The sequence below is a fragment of the Monodelphis domestica genome, chromosome 1 (genome assembly GCF_027887165.1).
Source record: "Monodelphis domestica isolate mMonDom1 chromosome 1, mMonDom1.pri, whole genome shotgun sequence".
NCBI lineage: Eukaryota > Metazoa > Chordata > Mammalia > Didelphimorphia > Didelphidae > Monodelphis > Monodelphis domestica.
This window is the reverse complement of record NC_077227.1, coordinates 394,143,978-394,163,122: the sequence shown is the minus strand read 5'-3', so window position 1 is coordinate 394,163,122 and position 19,145 is coordinate 394,143,978. Positions and strand designations below refer to the sequence as shown.

Genomic DNA, 19,145 nt, shown 5'->3' with positions numbered 1-19,145 from the left:
AAAGAAAAGCAGTGTCTCATGTTCAGTCACTACTAATGATTACCACAGCAGATGGAGCCCCAGAATGTAAGTTTCATACAAACCTGGGTACACCTCTCACACACAGAATTTTAGAGGTTCAAGAGACCAAGACTACTCTTAGTCTGACCTACATCTGAAAAAAAGAATCTCCACCACAACGTACCCAAAAGAATATTTCTATCTCCCAAAGCAGCCCATGGATACCTCTAATCTTTGTGAAGTTTTTTCCTTACATCAAGTCTAAATTTAAATATTTGCAACTTCCACCCACTGCTTCTGGAAGCTACCATCTGGATTCAAAAAATAACAAATTTAATCCCTCTTTCACATGAAAACCTTTCAAGTATCTGAAGACAGCAATTATGTGCCCCTCTTAACTCTTCTTCAGGCTAAATATCCCCAGTTCTTTCCATCTGTTCTCAAATTTCATGAACCCAAGGCCCTTACCCATCCTGGCTACAACCTCTGAATGCTCTCCATATGACCAACATCATCCCTTTAATTGAACACAAGGTTCCAGATGTTATCTGGCAAGAACAGGGAACTATAGGATTATAGAACCTAAAATCCTTGAGAGTAGGGATGGGACTGTAGTATTTTTTGTATTTGTATCCCTTAGAACCTACCAGGTTACCCAATATAAAATATTTTTAAATGCCTATTTTTTTCACATTGTTTATCCTATAAGCAGAGGTGTCAAACTCAAATAGAAATGAGGCTACCAAACCATATATAAGGATTCCTGCAGCAGCGTGCAGATTAAGAAAACCACACATGTACATACTTTTTCTTTTGTGAACACATCAATACATTACACTCAGATAAGATGGATCTCCATTTTAATCTGATTTAGCTGTACCCAGTAACACTTAAGTTTTAAACTATGACTCTGAAACAAAGCCTAAATCTGCTTTTTTGGGGGGGGGTGGGGGGGGCTGTTGTTACACAACTAACCTACACTAAAATTCTCAAGTTCTTGTAATTTTTAATTGCATTAAATTTCCAAAATATCGGGATTTTTAAAATTGTGTCCTGACAGACTGCTAGGGCTATGTATGATCTTATTTTGAACTGTCTCTGAGTCAGAGGACTTGAGTTCAAATCCCATCTCTAGCATTTGTCATTTCTGTGTGATCCTGAGCAAATCACAATCTCTGTGGGCCTTTCCTTATCTGCGAAACAAGGAGGTTGGAATAGATGACCTCTCTAGTCCTTTCCATCTCTAGATCTAAGATTCTTTTAAAACAGTGAATTATCTGACCACGCCTCACCATTCTGAACATGTTTACTCAATTTTTATACTAAATTTGTAAGACTACATTTATCCTTAGTACATTTAATCTTATTAGTTAGAATCATCCCAAAGTTCTGCCCTATCGAGATCTTTCTGGATCCTATAACTATATCCTATCTCTATCATTCAGGGTATAAACTATCCTACTTGACTTTGTGTCTTCTAAAAAGATGAGGAACATGGCACCTCTGCTTTTATCCACATCACTAACCACTGTAGAAAACACCTACCATATAGCTCAAGGTACATAGAAAAAAGGTCCTGTCTATACCAAAATATATATGGCAGCCCTTTTTTTTGGTTGTAAAGACCTAGAAACAAATGGGCACTTGCTGTCTGTCAATACAGGAATTAGCTAAACAAATTATATTAAATAAGTATAATATAAATGTGCTTTAAGGAACAGCAAACATGAAAAATTCAGAAAAGCATATAACTTATAAGAACTGATTCGGTGGTTAGAAAACCAAGTCTAGAGTCAAGAGGACTTGGTATAAATCTAGCCTCAACTACTTTCCTAGCTGTATGACCCTGGGCAAAGTCCCTTAACCTCAACTGCCTACCCCTTATTGCTCTTCTGCCTTGGAACCAATAAACAGTATCAATTCTGTTACAGAAGGTAAGGGTTAAAAAAAAAAAGGATTGGTTTAGAATGAAACAAGCAGAACCAAAAAATTATATATAGTGACCACAACCATATAAACAAAAAGAACAATAAAATGAAACTAAACACTGTAATGGCTCAGCTTTGGCCTGAGAAGAGATGAGAAAATGCATCTCCTTTCATTGGAGGCTATGTGTGTGAAATGTTGCATATGCTATTAATAAGTATATTAGGTGGTTTTGCTAAACTGTTTGGAGTTAGGTTTGAATGTTTTTTAATTTTTTGTTACGAGGGAAAACAGGTTGAATGGGGGAAGGGTAGATTAGATTTGAAAATGAACATAATGGGAAAAAAGCACGGATAAAACAATTTGTTTTAAATGTTTGAAAGATGTAAGGCAGTAGGTCGGTCACAGGAGGAAAAGGGGTTGTGATCAGAGACTGTGTCCAGAAAATAAATAGGTGATTTTAAGGGGAATTTGAGTGAGAAAGAGAAGAATAACCACTTACAATGTTGGAGGGTTGCCTGGGCTGGTCAAGATCCTTCTTCCTCACTAACTATAGAAAATAAGACCTTTATGTCAAACCAAAGGAACAGAAGAGTGGATTATTTAGAGAAGATGAAGGAAACTGCACTGAGAGTGAAACAGAACAGCAATCTGTTCAATGCCTGATTAAAAAAATGAGCTGAACAAGGGTTGTTTTGAGTAACAAAGAGTCTGTACCATACTTTATTAACTTGTATTCTGCTATCTCTAGCAATTCCTTCACACTGTTAAAAAGTACCTAACCAATTTGTTGAGAACATTTGCCCAAAAGGTACCAAAGGAAGTTAGGTGGAAAAAAGTTATGATAATCCTCATATTTTTATACTGCTTTAAGATTTTACAAAGCGCTTTCATCCCAACAAGCCTGAAGTATGCAATGTCCAATACTCCAATGGATGTGTGATCTCCTAAATTTGGATGTTCCCTTCAAAGATGCAGACCTTCATCCCATCCTGGACTCTTGCCTATCCCAGGTAATCTGTCCATCTCTCATAAGATTTCATCCAGAAAAGCTCTTTCAATACTATGACCACTCACTCACTAGATAGAGATCTCATCCACAAAGTCCTATGCCAATGCCTCATCATGCTACAGTTCTCAAAAACTTTACCTAATTGATAAACACTTATTAAGTATCTACCACATGCAAGGCACTCTTGATAGGTAATAGGGATATAGAAACAAACAAACAAAAAAAAAACCTATATCTGCAAGCAGCATACAGTCTGGGGTTTTCATTTCCATTTTACAAATATGAAGTTCTAAACAGTTAAGTGACTTACTCAGGATCACACAGTTCATGTCTTAATTTGGATTCAAACCCAAGCTTCCAGACTCCAAGTTCAGCCCACTTTCTACTTTACCATGCAGCCTTCTCAGAACCAGAGTCCCAGAAGGCCCTGGGTTTTCAAGGGAATCTTAACCCTAACCTCCTCAGGGAGGCTCCAGATAATATATCAACTGATTGGTAGGTGGTGGGAAAGTGCTAGACTAGATTTTTTTTTTTAAACCCTTACCTCTTGTCTTGGAATCAATACTGTGTATTGATTCTCTAGGCCTGGTTTTCAATCCACTCACCTAGCTGCCCCCTAGATTAGTTTTATACTTTTTCCCCTCCCACAAGAACTTTTCTCCAGACCAAGCTCCTAATGTCTCTACCTAGTCCATCTTATCCTATACCAATTTTCATGTCTTATGACCTGGGAAACAAGAATAATGACAATCAGGAAGCTGAAAGCATCAGATGAGACCTACCTACAGAGTTAAATGTTCAAGAATGTTATTTTAAACTCCCCTTTTAGATCTATGTGCCATTTACCATCTAATACTGTTAACTTTAATGTTTCTAGCCAAATTTATCGTATAATAAATGTCCTAGCATGTGATGGTCAAAGGAGATGGCCTTACTTTTACATTTTTATTTCCACACAAAGCCCTGGCTACCCTGCTGTTTCAGGTCTATAATTCCTCTCCTTTCCTTCTCTGGCCCCATCTCTGCCAGATCTAATCAACAACATTAAGAAGTGCTTCCTAGGGGACAGCTGGGTAGCTCAGTGGATTGAGAGCCAGGCTTAAAGAGGCCTGGTATTGATTCCAAGATGGAAGGTAGGGGTTTTAAATAAAAAAATTAAAATTTAAAAAAAAAAGTGCTTACTATAGGCCAGAAAGGATTCTACCAGGAATATAAACAGAGGCCAACAATCCCTGCCCTCAAGGAGTTTACATTCAAAGGGAGAAAAACAACTCATAAAGGAAACTGGAAGGAAGGAGAAGAGAAGGCAATCAAGAGGGGTATGGCTCAGCAGAGTCAGGAGTAAAGCCTAGAGAAGAATGAAGACATCACTAGCCTGAGCACATTCCTAAAAAATGGAAGTTCTGGGAAGAACCAACCAATCAGAAGCAGGGACTTTCAAGGGAAGAGTATTTAATCACTCTGAGAAGTTCAGGGGCCTAAGGTGAACTTCCAGGGTCAGGAGGATTCTTTGACATGAGAGCTAAATCAAATCACTCTCTTAAGTGTAGGAGGCCATCAAAACGGACAGCCACCCTGGTGACCTAACTGGTTCTTAACCTTTGCAGAAACCAGTTTATTATTGAGTTGTTAACAGAAAAGAAAACAAAAGTTAGTTGGCACTAAAAGACCATTTACCAAGCTCTGAATTAAAGAACTAATCATCCCATCCCCATATTTCTTCCAAAACCAGCTAACCCATTATTACTATTCCTGATTTTACTATAGAAGTAAAAAAACAGTTCAGTCTCCATCCTATCTACCTTGAATTCCATTTCACATAGCAAAATATATAACCACTCAGCACACAATTCATTCTTCTAAAGCCAGTCTTTGCCTAGCGCTGGTTCTCACTTACCAGCCAAATCTCAGCTTTAGGAAACAGAGCAACTATAAGAGAAAAGGCTAGCTATGTCTCAAAAAGATAACTGGCACCCAAATTTGGGAAGATTAGAAATTAAGAAAATTGGTCTTTTGGAGCAAAAGTTCCAACACTCATTTACTGAGAGAGCACCTCATTTATACAGACCCAGTACAACCAACTCTAGGATGCTGCTTTCCACAGAGCAGACTGGCTGTGCACAGAGCTGGGTGGCTTCTTGTTATAAAGCAAAAGTGTTCATTCATGAAAGACTAACTCATGAAAAAGACATTAAAAACAGGCCCAAATGGATTTATTTTAAGATATGTGCCTATTCAAATTCAATGGTGTGTTTTGCTTTCTAGATTAAACACTTCCACTTGTCAAAATGACTCCTACTAATATTTATTTTTTAATTATCATTATTATTAAAAACAAAAAGCAATGACACAACTCAAATTATTTCTGAGCAAAAGAACTGATTTTTGTGACTCTGAAGGAACTGCTTTAGCTCCACTCTATACTTAAAGCACTACCTACCCTTCCCCTTAACCTTTGGAATACTATAAACATGATGGAGAGATGTTTTTGTCTAAGAAATACTAATCCTGCACATCTCTATTTACAGAATGTTCAGAATTTTTCATGCTAGAACTTCTAGGATCATAGATTCAGAGTTGGAAGGGACCTAAGCAAAATCCATCTTGAGTTCAGTCTGTGAATATACTTCTGCAATCACTACCCAAATATTTAATTCCACTGCCAAAGAGAGGATGCAAAAGAGACAGTTAATAAAACAAAAACATCCAATTAGGCATCTGTGTAACCAAACTTTCCCTAAAATACCAGTCTCTTTTATCCTCATAATCTTAAAAAAGAAACTAGATTCCACACAGTGTACTAAGTGGTTCAAGTAACAACAGCACCACCACCACCATGAACCAGACAGGAGTCTGCTCTCTGATGAACAATTTCCTTGGAATTGTTCTGGTTTTCCATAAGTGTTCTCCTCAAAGAGAACAATCTGCCATCACATACACCAATAGGATATAGTAATTTTCAACATGACACCTCTATCAGAGAACAGGGAGTTCTCATTAGAAATAAATTTAACTCATTAAGATGTTCTCCCACAATAGAGTAAATTAAAGTACCAATTCTAACAATCTGATGGTGGCAGTTTCCACTATTGCCAAATTTCTATACATGCTATTAGGCATTGTTCATTTAACCTAAATTAACTCAGAAAAGAACTCATGCTCTGCTTTGCAAGAGAAATAAAGTATTAGTGCCCTAGCTGATTAGTTCCCAATTTTCCATCTCTTACAAAGCAACACTTTTTTTTTAAATGTTCAGTTAAAATACAGCCTTTCTAGAAAATTCTGGTCTCATTTTGTGTGTGTGTGTGTGGCAGACCTTAAAAATAAAAGGATCCTCACAGAGTGACAATCTCATGATCATAGGATTTAGAGCTAGAAGGGACCTTTAGAGATCAGTCTAGCCCAACCCCTTCATTTTACAGAAGACTTTTTAGAGAAATGATGTGACAACATCACTCAGCATAGATGAGTCAAACTCATGACCTCTTGAGTCTAATTCAGGTACCATTTCTATTACATGATTTAGCTTCTCCTTTATCTTTCATGCTGACTCTCACAAGGAGAAACAATAAAGAAATCCATTGTTTGTAAATGTCAAAAAATCCACCAGAACACAATGATAACTTAATTCTGTTCCATTTTTTGCCCAACTACGTCATTTTTCTGTCTGGGACTCAATGAAAAAAGCTGTCTGTTTAGAAAATCTGACCTAGGGTACCCATATACTGTGGGTTTATAACCACCCCAAGGAATTAATAGACTTTAAGGTGTCTGATAGTAAAGACATAAATTATTTTCATCTTTGTATCACCCCAGCATCTAGCACAAAGTCTTGCAGTTCTAGCTGTTAATAAACAAGACAAAAATTTGGAAATAAAAGAGTAGGCTCAAACTTTTGCCCCACACCTCTCCAACTTAACATATCATTTAACCCTTGGATAATACCTTAACCGTTTACTTAGATTTCAATGACATTTATCTGAATGTTATTCCCCTCAACTCCACTTCATACTATTTTTGTATAGTGTTTGTAGATCCACATAAGATACTCTTCACATCAGTCTGGAGATTTCCCTGAGAGTAGACATGTTTTCTACTTTATTTACAGCATATTCAGCATAGTACTATGTACATACAAAGGAAGGTGGTTAGTAAACTGAGATCTAGAATAATGAAGCAGCAGAGGATCATATAAAGAGACTGTACATTTGGAAGACTAGAAAGTATATTTGTAGAGGGCGGCTTGGTGGATTGAGAGCCAGGCCTAGAGACAGAAGGTCCTGGGTTCAAATCTAACCTCAGACTCTTCCTAGCTCTGTGACCCTGTCACTTAATCCCCATTCCCTAGCCCTCTTCTGCCTTGGAACTAATAATCAGTATTGATTCTAAAATGAAAGGTAAGGATTTAAAAAAGAAAAGAAAAGAAAGCATGGTTGTAGTTGTCCTTACCCTACATAATAAGTAACTGGACATAATCTCAAAAGAGGAAGAGAAATTCATGGAGCACAAGTTTGGTCCTTTCCTAGCTAGGAAAATATGTTAATGCTTTACTTACTGAGATCAAACAACTATGTATCTATCTTTTAAATGCCACTTGACAATCCTTCTTCAAGACCTCTGGATCCTAATTCAAAATCAACTGTCAAAAATTGCCCTGGCCCTATTGCCATTTTCTAGAACCATGAACCATGGAAAACCTCTGAGCATCTGCTATATCATATAAGAACTGAAGTAAACCAATCCCCTACAGCAAAGCAAAGCCTCGAAAAATGCCAGCATCTGTTGAAAAAATAATCTTATAATTAGTTACAGGCAGAGCATAATGGAACATACCGGCCTGGCAAAGAAAAACACAAGGTTATAAAGAGCAGAAGGTCATCAATCAGAAGGAGAGAAGCTTTGTTTCCCCAAGAGACCTTCTTTCCCTTCCAACAAAGCCGTTTGACCTGGGACAGTAAGTCCAGAGGGCAAGACTCACCTACCTTCTGACAAGCAATAAAGTTACATGTATTTTTTGTGGCTGATATTAAAGAAATAGGGGAGAAGTAGCACTACAGTTGTTACTTCCTCATCAGCAAAAAGGTCAACAGTCACCCCAATGGCCAAAAAACAAGCAGAATAGGAGCTGACCACTTCTTAGGGATCAATGGCCTCTCCTAAGGGGTCCTGGTTTGGATAGAGGCATCAGGGGAGTGAATGAGTGGGCTTAGGTCATGTTTTCAGTCCCATCAGGAAGTGGGAGGTGGATGGTGGATGATAAGAGAGTGAGTCACAAGAGAATTTCTCAATACAACCCTGGGACTAGGAAGCTGAAGTTATGGAACAACGATGAGGATCCTGAGTTAAGGGTGGGGAATGAATGGCAGAGCTGGGGTAGAGAACGAAAGGTAAAGGGGCAATGAGGACAAGCATATGAAAATAGATTGGGGGGGAGCAAGTAGGCAAAGTGTAGAAAGCCAAGGATGGGGGCCCAGCCTATAGGAAAACGGAGGGGCGGGATGGTATTGGCTGAGCTGAAAGAGGCAACTTCAGAGTGGGGTTACTTGGGGTAGGGGGGCGGAAGGAGAGAAAGTGTGAGTGAGAAGCCAAGAGATGGAAGGCGAGAGTAAGGGTGTATATGGGGATGGAGGCAGGGTAGAGTTGCCAAGGGTCGCCAGACCTAGAGCACTGGGGGAAGAGAACAGGTACATTGGGGACGCTGGGTATCGGGAGAGGGGGCCGGGAGTGAAGTGCAAAATAAAGTGTCCAGAGTCCTTGGGAGTCACTGCCGGGGTGGGGGTGAGCCTGGGCTCGACCCCTTAGAAGGCAGCAGGAAACTCCACAGGTGCGCAGTGGCCGCGGGAGGGAAGGACTGGGTGGGAGTGAAGGGGTCCCGTGCTGAGCGGGATGACGAAGCAGTGTCAGAGACCAGGGTAGGGCGTAGACGCCGAGGCCAGGGAGCCAGAGCCGGCGTCCCTTGCCGGATGGGGCGGGGCGGGGTCGGTGCCCGCCGGGCGGGGCAGATCGGTGGCGCAGGAGCCCCCTGGGCTGGCCGGCTCGGACTCACCTCGTTTGTTCTTAGTACCGTGCTTCTTGGCCGACGCCAGCTCCTGCTCGATCTTCTTCTCCAAGAACTCCTGTTTCTTGCTTAGCATCTCCTCCGTGTCCCGCAGCCGCTGAATCGCCTCTTGCGGGGTCGGGCCGCCCTTGCCCCCGGACTTACCCCCGCCGGCCCCAAACAGCTTCCCGAACACCGACATGGTGCCGCCACCCCCCCGGTCCCCACCGCCGCCGCCCGAGGACCCCAGTCGAAGCCGCAGTCGCAGCTCCCCGGCTCAGGCCGCACTGATGCCTCCTCCCTCAGCGGGGCCTGTACTTTCCACCTCCCACAGGCCCCCGCGGCGTCTAGGCGACCCGACGCGGACCACAACTCCCGGTACCGCCCGCGCCGTCAGCACTGCCCACTTGGCGACCCGCAGGCCCGCGATATACCGCGGGAGAGCGTAGTCTATTACGCTACCAGACCGCATTGGCTGCCGGGACCTGTAGTCCTTGACACTGCTTGGGTCAAAGGGTGCTAGTGTGTCCTGGGAAATGTAGTCCACCCATAGGCCTCAACCTAAGAACTATGTAGTTTGACAAACTGATTCAATTCGAGGTGACACTAGATTGGATGCTGAGCTGTCCTTTAGTGAAAGAAGCTAGAGCAATTTACAATTAGTTTAATTCAATAGGCATGTTGTTGTTTTAAAAACCCTTATCTTCTGTCTTAGAATCAATGAGTATGGTTCCAAGGCAGATGGTATGGGCTAGGCAGAGTTAAGTGACTTACCCAGGGTCACACAGCTAGGCAATGGGAGTTAAGTGACTTACCCAGGGTCACACAGCTAGGCAATGGGAGTTAAGTGACTTACCCAGGGTCACACAGCTAGACAGAGACAGAAGCCATATTTGAACCTAGGACTTCCCAGTCTCCAGACCTGGTACTCTATGTACTGAGTCACTAACATATGCCTTAATAGGCATATGTTAAACACTTATTTTGGTGCTGAGTAAACAATCACTGGATCATTGATTTGGAGCTGGAAGAGATCTCTTGGTCATCTATTACAACCTCATAATTTTACAGATGAGGAAATTGAGGCAAACAAGGTTAAGTGGCTTAATTCATACTCACCTCTCTACAAAGTTTGGGGGGGAGTGGCACGAAAAACTGAGGGAATAGGGAAGAGTGGCAATTGAGTTAAACCTTAAAGGTAGCTGGGGGGCACCATGAGACGGAGGTGAGGAGAACAAGTATCCTAGTTATGGGGGGGGGGGGGAGCCTGTGCATAGAGTGGAAAATTGAAGAAGAAATACTGGGGAGATATTTTGGCCACTTAAGCTAAAAGGTAGAGCATCCATGAAGTAGAATGACATAGAAAAGGTTAGGAAAGGTAGACAATAGCCAGGTTGGGCTTTAAAAGGGCTCTACCTCTGCCATCACCATAGAACAACTTCTTTCCTGAGAGTTACCCCATATCACCCGTATTATCTGGACACAATTCCTGGTTGGACTCATCTAACCAGTCCCCAAGTCATAATCCCTGGTTTCTCAAGGAATTTATCAGCTGGTTTACACTCTTCCATTCTCATATGGTATCATATTTAGGGGCTTAAACAACAATAATAGCCCACATTTATATGGCATTTTAAAGTTTGTAAAGCTATTTAAAGATGCTCTCTCATTTGAGTCTTAAAACCAAGACCAAAGAAGGGCTATTATAATGCCCATTTTACAGAAGAAACAGTGCCTCAGATGGGAAGAGATTTGTAGAAGATCACAGAACTAGTCATTTCTCAGACAAGATTTGAACCTTTCTGATTCCAAGTCCTGTGCTCTCTCCCTGACATAACACAATCATGTCCTCTCAAATATCCTGGATTACCATAACAAATCATCAACCTCCTCCACTCCCATGACCTTCACTCCATTTCAGCTACTCATCATAATGGAGAGTCATGCCTTCAGCATCACTATTACCCAAAACTGGGCTACCTCCTTGATCCAGAAATCTTAATTTTTCTGTTTGATCACAATCACCTATCTTTCAATCATTCTGGCTGCTTCAATCCTCCTAAATCTATTTTTCAAGTTACTCCACCCCTTCCTAGTCTCAGAATTCATTACCTTGGTTTGGGACTCATGTTTGTCCCTTTGAGGGCTTGTCCAGTTCAACTGTACACTGTCCTCTATCCTTAATTCCCCTGTTCTCTTGTCCAATATTGGCCAGCTTAGGGTCACCTAACTACAACCCTTCTTCAGGTCCTACTCGAGTAATTCTGAAGGTCAGTGAGGAAAGTAACAGAACTGTGCTGACTGCATCTGCTATAGATTTAAATTATCAAATTTCAACTGGCCTTATTGCATAGCAAATGTCTATTCTCCCCTGATGGCCTCTTTGAGCTGTTCCAAACCTTTTCTTCTCTCTTCAAGCCTCCTCCACCATCCCTTCCTTCCTCTATCCTCCCTCTCAGTAAAGTACCTCACCCCCTACTGTACTGAGAAAATAGGGGCCATTCCACACCTCCTGCTCCTTGACACCTTCCCCGAACCTTTCCTCAGTTCTACTTTCTGACAAGAGGTGGGTTCTTAAGCCCATCCCTTTCTATCTCTTTCTACAGCTTGCCCTCTTAATCATTCCCTCTTTCATCTTCAATATCTCCTAATTTGCTCTCCATAAATCTGCCTTTCCTCTGTCCCCACCCCCAAAGTACCCTGCATTTGACCTTTTAGCTATTAACTTACATTTCTTTGTAGCCAAAGTCAGGAAAGAGCTGTTTACACTCATTCTCTCCATTTTCTCACCTCTCACTTCATAATGGTTTGTCGTTAGGCTTCTGACCCTTCCATTTATCAGAGACCACTCCCACCAAAAATTAACAACAATTTCTTATTTGCTAAACTCAGAGATTTTTCTCAATCCTTATACTACTCTGTTCTCGCCCTTGCCCCCTAGACCAGCATTGGTGAAGACCTGGCACGGAAGCAGAGCCGGCACTTGGGGAACTGCTCCATTCTCTCCCCCCACCACCACCACTTCCCAGCATGCCCCAACCCTCTGTCCAGCCACTTCCTTCCTCAGCTCTCTTCAGTAACTCGAGGGCTCACTGACAGCTTGAATTCACCCTCTGGGCACTTGAACTCAGTGGAGAGAAGGGTCACCAGTGCTGCCCTAGACTGTCTCCTGTCTGGGTTTCTGGGATATTCACTGATCTTTTCTGGTTCTTCTCCTTAGTCTCCTTCCCAGGCTCACTGTCCTTTTCTACCACTAAGTGTGGCCATCCCCGAAAGCTGTATCCTCTTCTCTAACCTCATTGATCCCTTGATCTCACTATCTCCCTTCAATTCATTTGTCATCTTGAGGTGGATGACACCAAACCATAAGAAGCCAACCAGATCTAAGCTTCATCCTGAATTCTAGTCCCATAATAATTTGTTGTTCAGTCATTTCAGTTGTCTGACTCTTCATGACCCCCTTTTGTGGTTTTCTTGGCAAAGATACTGGAGTAGCTTGCCATTTCCTTCTCCAGATCATTTGACAGTTGAAGAAACTGAGGCATGCAGGGTGAAGTGACTTGCCCAGGATCCCACAGCTTGTGTCTGAAGCCAATTTGAACTCAGGTCTTCCTGACTCCAGGTTTGGCACTCCATCTACTTCACCGCCTAGCTGCCCCTATAATAATATAGTATAATGATAACTGGAGAATTCCCAGGTAAGGAATGAAGGTCTTCTCTACCAATGAAAGTCAGCACCTTGGCAACTTTTAGAGTTAGAGTTGGCCTACAGTAGAAAAGTCAAACATCTATTGAGGTTTGGAGGAGAGGGGAGCCAGACTAAAACATAATTGGGAAACATTTTACAAAATACAATAAAACAGATATTATTATATTTTTTAAATGAGTCAATATGTGGCCTGCAGGGATCCTTACATACAAATTTGAGTCTAATACCACTCACTAGCTTAGAACATTGAGAGGTAAAATAACTTTCCCCAAATCACATAGTCAATATGTCAGAGGTAGGACTTGAACTCAAAATACCCTGAGTTTCAAGACTAGCTCTCTAACCAATAAGACAAGCTACTTCTCCTTAATAATGGCTAACATTTAAAAAGTTAAATGTTGCAAATTTTTTATATCCATTATCTCACTGATCCTCATGAATAGGTCCTCACAAGCAGGATAATTATGTTATATCCATCTTACAGATGAGGAAATTTCTGCTGGGAGAGAGGGAGTGGCTTGTCCAGGGGTCACACAACTACTCAAAGTCTGAAACAGGATGTGAACTCTGGTTTCCTGATTCTTAGATCAGCACACTATCCATCAGGCGATGCATATCACCAAATGCCTTCCTGGAGCCATATCAAACTCAGTGTCCCCAAAATGGGACTCACTTTGTTTTCCTCAAAACCCATCTTCCTCCAAATTTCCTTTCTGTTGTGAGAACCATTGCAAAGCCTCCAGTCACCTAGGTTTCCAACCTCAGAATCAGCCTTGACTATCCCCTCCCTAAACCCCCATACCATGACAGCTAAGCTGTCAATTTCACCTTCATATTGATATCTCCCATCTGTCTCACACTGGAAATAGCCTCATCCCTGAATCCTTTCCTTCTGATTGGCTGGTTCTCAGAATCTTCATTTTAAGGAGGCTCAGGCCAACCATGTCTTAGTTCCTCTCCAGGTTATAGTCTTGACTCATCTTGACAGGATTTTTCTCTACTATGCCCAGAAATATCTACTTTTGTTCCCCCATCTCTCCCCACCCGTTTTTTAAAAAAACCATATCTTCCATCTTAGAATTAATTCAAGTATCAGTTCCAAGGCAGGAGAGTGTTAAGGGCTGGGCAATTGGGGTTAAGTGACTTACCCACGGTCAGAAATGTCTGAGATCATATTTGAATCCAGGACCTCCCAATTCCAGGCCTGGTGCTCTATCCACTACCTAGCTGCCCCTCTCCATCCCCTTTTCAATTCCCTTTTATGTACTGCCTTCCTCCATTAGAATGTAAACTCCTTGAGAACAAGGATTGTCTTTATTTCTGCTTATATTTTTACTTTATTTTGCCAGGCTCAGAGCAAGTCCTTAATTTAATTTAATTTTTCCTCCAATTACATTTCTTCAAGGTGCCGCTTTCTACCCAAGCAAGACCTTTCTTCTTCCTTCTCCAGTTATTAATGTTCTCTTCCTCTAGAAATTCCATTATGTCGACTTCTATTAGCTGAGTATATATTGTATCTCCTACCCCTTCCCATCACTCAGCCTCCAGTACAATGTAAACTCCTTAAGGGCAAGGACTACTTTGTTGTCCTCTTTGTAACCCTGTGACATGCATGGTTCCTTGTACATAGTAAGCTTTTACTGAATATTCACTGAATAGAGAGAGGAAGGAACTTGTTGAAGGTCCCACACTGAGTCAAGGACAGAGCCAGGGCTAGAATTAGATTGATGCTGAGCTGTGAAGCCATTTACTAATCAGTTTCAGGTTGACAGCTCTGCCATTGAGATGAGAGAGAAGCAGGACATGTGTGCAATCAGTACAAAGAACCCAGGGCTTGGGAGGTAGGGAGGAGGGCAGGCTCTCTCTTCATTCTAGGTCCAAAGTTCTTTCCACTACAACCTGCCACACAGATGGAGCTAGGGAGACCTCAAACCAGCAACTTCCAAGTCCCCAGTCCAAGCTCTAACCCTTAATCTTACAAGCTCCTGAAATACATAACCATATCCCATATTCTGGCCACTGCCCCCAGGAAATGAAGTCAAGAGACTGGAGGGCTTTTCATATTGCATGAAAATGGATGAAAAAAACGAGAATCGTATAACCATGGAAAAATTTTTAAAATTAAATTTAAAAAAATTAAAACCATAAAGAGAAATCTAATCAATATATTTGTAGCACTTTGGGAGAGTATAGGGCAGTGATGGCCAACCTTTTAGAGATGGAGTGACAGACCCCCCAGACTGCATGCTGTACCCCTTCCCCAATGCATGTTGGGTGTGCCCAGCCCCCACTCCTTACCCCACACAGGGGAGGGAAAAAGCACTCCCATTGGGCTACTGAGCAGAGAGGGGCAGGTGATATGAAAAAATCAGGCTTGGTAGAGAGGTGGAGGTGAGCAATTACGCTGAGTCCCTCTTCCTTTCTAATAATAGATTGAGGGGGAGGTGGCCCAGTGCCCACAAAGAACACTGTGTGCCATCTTTGGCACCTGTGTCATAGGTTTGCCATTCCTGGCATAGGGGCCTGTAGCTTGTGGAAAATGAGGGAAGCCACTTTCTACCATTTCTTTGCCGGTGCAAATGAGGGGAAATGGAATCTGGGGGTGAGTAAGGGGAGCTAGGCAAGGAGGTTCTGCCCTTGAAGTCAGACCTGAAATCTGAAGGCAGAACTACCAGAACACTTGTCACAAGCTGGAGATCTTTATCTCAACAACAGGCCATTGTTGTATTTGGCCTAAGGCCACCTTACAATTCACTGGTTGCTGTTTCCTAGAGCTGCAGGAAGGTAGATTCTGATGCCTTTTACATCTTCCCCTTCTCTGAGTAGGGTTGCTATGGGCCAGCAGCTCTGGGTTTGAGGTTGCAAACTGTCACCTCATTTGGAGTTTTCTTGACAAATATACTAGAGAGGTTTATCATTTCCTTTTCCAGTTCATTTTATAGATGAGGAACTGAGGCAAACAGGTTAAGTAACTTGACACAGCTAGGAAATATTTAAAGCCAGATTTGAACTCCGGAAGATGGATCTTCCTAACTCCTAGTCTGGCACTTTATCCACTATGCTACTTAGCTGCTCTCAAAGGCTCCTAATTTTCTTTTAGGAAATTCGCTGCTAAAATGGCTTATTTTTCTCAATCATTCAAGTGAAATGTTATCCCCTCATCTTTGTACTTTTTTTTAATATCTCCAATGATTAGCACATTGTCTGGCATATAGCTACTGTTTAGTAGTTGTTGATTGGATGACATATGTGATTATTAGCAGAGGCATTTTGGAATTAATACTGGCTCCCAATGAAGAAGACCCAGGTTCAAATCTCAATTCTGATACAATTTGTATGACTGTAGACATACTTCTTAACCTCTCTGGGTCTGGTTGTTTCACCTATAAAACAAGAGGCCTTAAACTAGCTGGCCTTTGAGGTCCCAATCAGCTCTGGATCTAAGAACAATGAATTATTTTTATTAGCAGAGATATAAATATATGTTCTTTCGAGACAACTAGGTAGTACAGTATATAAAGTGTCAGGCCTAGAGTTGGGAGGACCTGGGTTCAAATGTGGCATTAAACACATCCTAGTTGTGTGACCCTGAACAAGTCACTTAACTCCAATTGCCTAGCTCCAACAGCTCTTATGTCTTAGAACTAACCCTAAAACAGAAGATAAGGGCTTTTTTCTTTAATTCTCTACACAAAAGATTAGGCCTGGGGGTAAAGGGAAGGGAGCCCAGGTTAGCTCCAGCATGAAGGGGAGGGGCTAAACTCTACCATCCTAGGATTTAGAGGTAGAAGGGCCTTAGAGATCATTTAGGCCAACTCCTCCATTTTGCAGCTGAGGAAAATAAAGCCCAAAGAGTGGTCCACCAGCCCAAAGTCACACAAGGAATAGGAAAGAAAGGCGATATACAAATCCAGGTCTAAGGCCTGAGCAATAGTCACTCCCCAACAGCCCTGCACTGTTTATGGCTCAGAGCGGGCTGTGTGCCTGCCCTAAAGGTAATGTGAAGGAGAGATTTAAAAAGGCTGGCAGTAAAAATGAATCTGGAACATAAGAAGAACAGAAAGAGCCTGGGCCAAGACCAGGAGGAGAATTTAAGTGGAGAGAATTGCAGAGGAAAATCTGTACAAGCTGAGTCAGCAAGAGAGGGCTTTAGGCAAAGGACCAAGCTGCTGCTCTACATTCCCAGTCAAAGGCCCCAGAGATTCAATCCTGCTGACCACATGCGGAGCATGGGACCCATGTGAGTCACTGACTTCCCTAAAGAGCCATATAAATTGTTATTTATACATACCAGAGCACCTCATTAATATTTTTATCCCTCTGCCTCCCACCAGCCACACAGTACAAGGAGGTGCTTACGATTATAAGCCTCCTCCTCATTCTTGAAAAAACCGAGGTAATTGGAGGGAAAGAAACTTGCTCCAAACCATATTCAAGAAGTCAGCGAGAGAGGGGGCAGCTCAGTGGATTGAGAGCCAGGCCTAGAGGCAGGAGGTCCTGGGTTCAAATCTGGCCTCAGATACTTCCCAGCTGTGTGACCCTGGGCAAGTCACTTGACCCCCATTGCCCAGCCCTTACCATTCTTCTGTTGTGGAACCAATACACAGTATTGATTCTAAGACAGAAGGTAAGGGTTTAAAATAAATAAAATTATATTTATGGGGGCAGCTGGATGACTCAGTGGATTTAGAGCCAGATCTAGAGATGGGAGGTCCTGGATTCAAATGTGGTCTCAGTCACTTCCTAGCTGTGTGATCCTGGGCAAGTCACCTAACCCCCATTGCCTAGCCCTTACTACTCTTCTGCGTTGGAAAAAATATATGGTATTGATTCTAAGAGGAAGATAAAGGTTAAAAAAAATGAAGAAGTCAATGAGAAAAGGACGCTGGGACCTAGTTCTCCTAATAAAGAGCTCTGAAAATTCATTACCCCACCTCCATCCTTGTGTTTTGCTTAGAGTTGGCTCCATAATGTCCTGTGACAGTCAGGAAGGCAGCTTGATGAAGTATAATGGAAATACTACTGGCCTGGTAGAATCTGAAGGCCTGGATAGGAATCCTGACTTTTCTGCTTATTAGCTGCATTACCTTAGATAAGTCACTTAACTGTTCTTGGCCTGTTTTCTCACCTGTGACATGAAGAAGTTGAACTAGATGACTTCCTAAGTCCCTTCTAGCTCTTAACAATCTATGATTCGATCTGTTAATTATTATTCCTTCCTATAGCTGGTCACCAGCCTCTAATGACTGGGCAAGGGTGGAGACCAGGCTCTGGGCCAATGGTGTCACAGTCACTCCCTAGAAGAGTAAGGCTGCCCTTGGGGGTGCTGCCAGCTCTGTCCCTGCCGCTTCTTCTATGTGACTGGCTCAACCAGTTCTTCCTCCTGAACTCATTTCATTTACTGAAACTGTCAGGGAACCAACTTTTGCTTTTCACTGCTTTACTCTGTCCACAGAAGGGAAGGAAGCTGACCAAAAGCCAAGAATGGGAGGAATCTGCTCTCCAAAAGGCTTGGAAGAGGTGTAGCATTGTCAGTTGTTTCTCACCAGAAAACACTAAGGATAGAACTCCTCAGAACATTTTCCATTCTCTCTTCTACTCTCCTTCAATTTGCAGTAAAGGATATGGGGGGAAAGAGATGTTCTAGGAAGAATTTGCCTCCATCTGTACTTTTTTTTTAAGCTCATACCTTCTTAGAATAAGTAACCATTCCAAGGCAGAAGAGTGGTAAGGGCTAGGCAATGGGGGTTAAGTGACTTGCCCAGGGTCACACAGCTGAGAAATGTCTGAGACTGGATTTGAACCCAGGACCTCCTGTCTTCAGGGCTGATTCTCTAGCCATTGAGTCACCCAGCTGCCCCTTCTATCCAGATTATCATAAAAGAGTGGTCAATAGATCTTTACATCATGAGTGCAAAATGGTGTTTACACATAGAAAAGGCAGGACAGTATAGAGATGAATGCCTGGGTCTAAGTCTAGCTCCTTTGTGTGTCTGTGAACAAAACATGTGGATCTCTGACCCTATCTCCTTATTGGTAAAAGGGGAGGGGAGCAATGAAAACCATCTTACAAGTCTGTCTCTCCCTATCTCATCCTGCCTTCCACCTCTCTAAGAGCCAATCCCAATGTCATTTCCATCTACTGAAACCATTCCCTTGCTTCGAGGCTCAAATGAGGGGCCAGCTCCTCCACAGAACTTTCTCACATTTCTCCCCAACTCTAACGTTTTCTGAGAATGATCTCTCTCTTCTCAAATTCTGCTCACAGTACGTTGTCTGAGTCTCTCCTTTGACCCTATCACTGTTGATCTTGTAGAATATCCATTAGTGTACATGCCTGATTCCTCCCTGCCTCCCTTCATTATTAGCTCATGAGCTAGCTCTTTGAGAACAAGCATTTTTATCTTCTCTCTAGCCTTTGACCACAGGTACAAATAACGGAAGCTTAATAAATGTCATAA

General features: G+C 42.2%; 1 protein-coding gene across 1 annotated transcript in view; it reads right to left on the bottom strand.

Annotated features, from left to right (window-relative positions):
* Positions 1-9,469, bottom strand: part of CHMP4B (charged multivesicular body protein 4B) — a 57,804-nt gene extending 48,335 nt beyond the window's left edge. Inside the window, exon 1 of the mRNA XM_001381324.5 lies at positions 8,985-9,469. Within this exon, the coding sequence (XP_001381361.2) occupies positions 8,985-9,177 (193 nt within the window). The 5' untranslated portion in view covers positions 9,178-9,469. The remainder of the gene's footprint in view (positions 1-8,984) is intronic.
* Between the last annotated feature and the right edge of the window lie 9,676 nt (positions 9,470-19,145).